The sequence below is a fragment of the Procambarus clarkii genome, chromosome 2 (assembly GCF_040958095.1).
Source record: "Procambarus clarkii isolate CNS0578487 chromosome 2, FALCON_Pclarkii_2.0, whole genome shotgun sequence".
In the NCBI taxonomy this organism is placed as follows: domain Eukaryota; kingdom Metazoa; phylum Arthropoda; class Malacostraca; order Decapoda; family Cambaridae; genus Procambarus; species Procambarus clarkii.
Window position 1 is genome coordinate 56,135,879 of NC_091151.1, and position 6,438 is coordinate 56,142,316.

The 6,438-nt window shown below is 40.8% G+C and overlaps 1 protein-coding gene across 1 annotated transcript; it reads right to left on the bottom strand.

Moving 5' to 3' along the window:
* Nucleotides 1-1,578: 1,578 nt before the first annotated feature.
* On the bottom strand, nucleotides 1,579-2,016 carry LOC138366698 (uncharacterized). Its single transcript, XM_069327971.1, has one exon. The coding sequence runs from the start codon at nucleotides 2,014-2,016 to the stop codon at nucleotides 1,579-1,581; it is 438 nt and encodes a 145-aa protein (XP_069184072.1).
* Nucleotides 2,017-6,438: the final 4,422 nt, after the last annotated feature.

Below are 6,438 nucleotides of genomic sequence, written 5' to 3' on the forward strand. Positions count from 1 at the left end.
AAGTCTGCTGCATACCAACTGCAGCATTAAAGTTTCAAGTGTAGATATGATAGAGCCCAGTAGGCTCAGGATCCTGCACACTAGTTGATTGACAGATGAGAGGCGGGACCAAAGAGCCAGAGCTCAACCTACGTAAGCACAACTAGGTAAATACCAACCCTCCAGCAATATTTTTAGTTAACCAGATTTACTCCAACGCATCACATATTGTATCCACCCAACCTGCTACACTCTACTCCATTGCCTGTTGTTTCCAACCAGCCTGCTACTCTCTAACCCAGTGGTCTTCAATCCTTTTCTAATGTCGTCCACCTCTAGTGGTGATAAAGTAGAAGCTATCCATCCCCACCCCGAAAAATTCTCATTAAAAATCTCACGTTTTAAATATTTAACATCTATGTTTCATATTTCCTTTTTATGGTTATGTAAACAGAAAAAAGCACTTTCTCTCATTTTTTATTTAACTTTTACATATTCATCCATATATTTACACACCTCATCTCAAACTAAGAGGCTCAAAATACACAAGATAACATTAAGGATGCCATTTAGACGCATTTTCCTTCACTAAACTAAAATTGCGATATTTGGTACGGTATCAATAAATAAAACAAATAGTTATTTAAAAAAATCAGTGGCTTGGCTGCTGTTGCACTTTGTCTGCTAGTAGGTTAAGACGAGGTGTCAGACGATTTTCAAGTGCAACTCGCTTGAGAAGATCCAAGTTCAGGATTGCATTCCTTTTCTTTGTCTTCACCAAAACTAAACTAGAGAACCCTTGCTCATAGAAATATGATGTTGGCATCTGTACAAATATGGCATTTGTCTGCTCAGCTAGATCCTTGTACTCTGGAATATCAAGCAGCGTAACCCAAAAATCCATGGGATGGCCAAATGTCTTGAAAACTGTTTTTTGTGAATAATGCACTCGAAGCTCCAAAAGAGCATCACAATGATCAGTTCCGTCATCTGTGAATAGATTAAGCATCCAAATGTTAGAGGTCAGCTGGTTGCCTGGGAAAGTCAAGGTTTTCTTGCTTTAAAGTAAGGTGCCTGATAACTAATTGTGTGACATATGTACCTCCAGTGTTTGCTCTGTTGCCTGCATTCCATGCTCCCAGCACACATTCTCTCATAAATGAGTCAAATAACACAAAATCAGAAAAACACCTCTTTTCTACATTGCTTTTCCATTTTTTTCACCTTCAGTTTAAATGCATTTATTTTCCCTAGACTTGTAAAAATATCCCCACCTGTACCTTGCTGACTGATGTTTAGCTGGTTCCAGATGATCGAAGATTGAAGCCATGCAAGATAATTTTGCCAGCCAGAGCACAGCTTTCTCAGTGAAAAAACACAGAGCTGCTCTCTCAATGCAATCACTCGATTAAGAACCTTACCCCGAGATACCCCACGTACTTCAGTATGAAGATGGAGGTTTGTGAAATTAGCTTCCATATCCTTACACAACTCACGAAACATTCTATGCTTTTTTGTATTTTGACATTTTGACAACATCATCAAGTTCAAAGTCGCTTTCCTCCTTAGCATTCAGTCGCTTGCCACTAACGCTTCTTCCTAAGCCAGTCTTCCCTGGAGGAAGACTGGCTCTTGTAGAGGTATGTCGCTGAGAGTTAGGCCGAGGTCATCATAGAACTCGTCCTTCGCTTCGGTAGAGGTCAGTGTTGGTCCGTAGGCGTTGATGAGGCTGACAATTCCTGCTGCTGTATGAAGCTGAAGTTTGATGATCCTTGCAGACCCCTCCGTGGGCGGTATTATGGATCCTAACAACCTGTTCCTGATGGCAAAGCCAACGCCATGCTCTCTTACCTCTTCTGGTGGTTTGCCATGCCAGAAGAAGGTATAGTCCTTCTCCCGTATGCTGCCGGTCGCGGGCAGACGTGTCTCCTGCAGGGCAACTATGTCCATCTGGAGGCTGCGTAGTTCATTGTCGATCACAGCTGTCGTGCGGGCGTCGTTCACTTCCAGTAGATCTTCCGGAAGACCCGGTGTCATGGCCTTACATTCCACGTGCCCAGTTTGAGAGCTGGGTAGCTCTGTGTTTGTTTTCTTTTGCCTGGTGCATGGTTGACGATCCGCTTATTGGATTGTGGCCTAAGCCCCACGCACCCAGTGGAGCAGGCGGACCGTGACGGGACAGCACCTTATTGGCTGAGGGCTGCCTAGCTTGAGGCGGGTGGTAGCTGTCCTATGAAATCGGATGATTTCTCCCACCGACGGAAGCAACCCCTGGCGCCTTACTCTACGCCAATTAAGTGGTAGGCTTATCACCGGTAACTGTCGCTTCCAATATTGAGCCATCGCCAAGGCGATGCTGGAGTGTCCGCTCCAGGGCACAGGCCTGGGCAATAAATATGGAGAACCGGATGTTGCCCATGCAGCAAATCTAGCCTCTTTACACCTCCAAAGTGATAGAAGGGAAGGGCAGGCGCCGATACGTTTGGCACCAATGTCGTTTCAGGAGTTGCCGAAATGAAGGTGTACACAGCTGCAAACCGGCTTAGGGACTCCGACTTCGGATTTTTTCTCGGGGGTTGACTCCCGAAGCCTTTCCCATGAGTGGGTTTAGCCGCAAGACAGCAGAGCTTTTATTCTGGCTTTTCCTTCCCATAAATGAGCAGCCTTCCCAGGCTGACAAGTCCCATTTGCCAGAAGCAACTGGTTTTAAGGTGCCAGAGGCCAGCCTTCGCCCCTTCTCCTGTTGGTAGAAGCAGTTCCACCAGGCCTAGAGCCTAAGCCACACGTGCAGGCCAGGAGCTGGACTTGGTTGTCAGAGAATATTTTGGACGCACGCCATCAGGGGCACTATACAGGCTGTGGGAGCTTATCTCTATAACCCTTCCCCCCTGCTTTGACAACCCTTGGAACCATATATATATATATATATATATATATATATATATATATATATATATATATATATATATATATATATATATTTATGTATATATATATATATATATATATATATATATATATATATATATATATATATATATATATATATATATATGTATATATGTCGTACCTAATAGCCAGAACGCACTTCTCAGCCTACAATGCAAGGCCCGATTTGCCTAATAAGCCAAGTTTTCCTGAATTAATATATTTTCTCGACTTTTTTTCTTATGAAATGAAAAAGCTACCCATTTCATTATGTATGAGGTAAATTTTTTTTTATTGGAGTTAAAATTAACGTAGATATATGACCGAACCTAACCAACCCTACCTAACCTAACCTAACCTATCTTTATAGGTTAGGTTAAGTTAGGTAGCCGAAAAAGTTAGGTTAGGTTAGGTTAGGTAGTCGAAAAACAATTAATTCGTGAAAACTTGGCTTATTAGGCAAATTGGGCCTTGGATAGTAGGCTGAGAAGTGCGTTCTGGCTACTAGGTACGACATATATATATATATATATATATATATATATATATATATATATATATATATATATATATATATATATATATATATATATATATATATATATATATTTACATATATATATATATTTACATATATATATATATATTTACATATATATATATTTACATATATATATATATATATATATATATATATATATATATATATATATATATATATATATATATACATATATATATATATATATATATATATATATATATATATATATGTGCACGGGCAGACCAATACGGCAGCCATGGTCTCACCTGTCGTAAGACACAGGGAAAGATTGCCAGACATGAAGCAGTCAATGACATCATCAAGAGAAGTTTGGCTTCAGCTGGGTACCCAGCACAAAAGGAACCTCAGTTGTGCAGGCCTGACAACCGCCAAAAACGCCCAGATGGAGTCACCCTGCAGCCACGGAGGGAAGGTAAACAGGTCGTATGGGACTACACGTGTGCATCTACATCGACTGATACCTTACAGCACAGCTGAGGGAGGCGGGGCGGCCACCTTCAGGGAGACACAGAAAACCAACATGTACAGGGACCTAGAACGTTGTTACAGGTTCATGCCGATAGGCTCTGAGACTCTGGACTCTTAAGACTCTGGACTCTGAGACTCTTAAGAGCCAACGAGGCTCTTAAGAGCCTCGTTGGACGTAGAATCACTGTTTACCAACGTACCTGTGGATGAAACAATCGGGATGATAGCGGACAGAGTGTATAGTGATCCGGAATGTACTCCTCTTGACATACCAGAAAACATTCTAAGGAAACTACTCCAAGCTTGTACTAAAGAGGCACCCTTCTTGAGCCCGGATGGGCACATGTATAAGCAAGTAGATGGGGTCGCCATGGGTTCTCCCCCTAGGTGTCCTGTTTGCAAACTTCTACATGGGTACCATCGAACAAAAGGTCTTAGTCGACATGAACTTGAAACCGGCCATATACTGCAAGTATGTTGACGACATTTTTACACAGGTACCTGATGTCAGACATCTGCAGGAGCTGAAGGAGGCATCTGAGCGGAATTCTGTGTTGCGTTTCACTTGCGAGATGGAAAAGGATGGGAAGCTGTCCTTTCTAGATGTAACAGTCATGGAAAGGAGCGGATTTTTCCACACTGCAGTCTACACTAAGGAAACAAACATAGGAATGTGCCTCAATGCCAACAGTGACTGCCAAGACAGGTACAAGAGGAGTGTTGTTAACGCTTATGTCGACCGTGCTCTCAGACACAGCTCAGTATGGAAGCAAGTCGATGAAGAACTCTGTAGGGTAAGGCAGGTCCTAGTCAACAACGGCTTCTCCAATGGTTTCGTTGAAGACATCATAAGAAGGAAGGTGAAACGCCATGCAACCTCTGAAGAGACAACTAACACAACACCTATACCCCCTATTAGACTATTTTACAGGAACTTCTTTTCCACAGCTCATAAAACGGAGGAAAGGGTCCTGAAAGATATTGTTAATAGAAACGTTATCCCTACAGAAAAAAATCAGAAGATACAATTGACGATCTACTATAAAACCAAGAAAACGGACAACCTACTCATGAGAAACTCTCCAGACACAAAGCAGAACGCTTTAAAAGAGACCAATGTCGTCTATGCCTTCAAATGCCCACTTGGGGACTGTAAGCCTCAAAGAATTCAGTATATAGGCAAGACAACAACATCTCTTTCCAGGCGATTAACGATGCACAAGCAACAGGGCTCCATTAAGGATAATCTCTTAATCATTATAATCTCTTCCCACAACCAGACCATCACCAGAGAAGTCTTAACAAAAAACACGGAAATCACCGATAAATACAGCGATAGCAGGCGGCTTGATATCTGCGAGGCACTACACATTAAGAAGTCGACACCATAAATCAACAGCCAATTAATGCACAACTATATTCTACCCACTTCAAGACTCCGCACCAATATAGAAGCATCAAGAAATATGGGCCAATAGGCCCTTTGCAGTTACTTCCATTCTTCCCTTTAACTTACAAAATATTATACCCATTGTTTCGTGTTCTGTCTTGTGTTGAAAGTTTGTTTTCACCTCATCCAAAACTGTTGTAATATATATATATATATATATATATATATATATATATATATATATATATATATATATATATATATATATTATTAAATATGACCGAAAAAGTAAGATTAATAATTCTAACACGAATTTTCTCAATCTTTCGTACATTTCTTTTCACTGTTGGAGGTAAATCAAAAATCAATTCTCCAAAATTCATTTTTATTTCTAGTCTGACGCGACACGAGCGCGTTTCGTAAAACTTATTACATTTTCAAAGACTTTAGTTTACAAATACACAACTGAATAGAACTTACGCATCTACGATTTTATATCTACATTTGAGTGAGGTGGATGGGGTGAGGTGGCATTAATAGGGTATTAATTTCATCAACACAAGACAGAACAAGAGGTGGCATTAATAGGGTATTAATTTCATCAACACAAGACAGAACACGAAACAATGGGTATTGAATGGAAGTGATTGTAGAAAGCCTATTGGTCCATATTTCTTGATGCTTCTATATTGGAGCGGAGTCTTGAGGTGGGTAGAATATAGTTGTGCATTAAATAGCTGTTGATTGCTGGTGATAACTTATTAATGTGTAGTGCCTCGCAAACGTCAAGCCGCCTGCTATCGCTGTATCTCTCAATGATTTCTGTGTTGTTTACTAGGATTTCTCTGGCGATGGTTTGGTTGTGGGAAGAGATTATATGTTCCTTAATGGAGCCTTGTTGCTTATGCATCGTTAAACGCCTAGAAAGAGATGTTGTTGTCTTTCCTATATACTGGTTTTTTTGGAGCTTACAGTCCCCAAGAGGGCATTTGAAGGCATAGACGACGTTGGTCTCTTTTAAAGCGTTCTGCCTTGTGTCTGGAGAGTTTCTCATGAGTAGGCTGGCCGTTTTTCTGGTTTTATAGTAAATCGTCAGTTGTATCCTCTG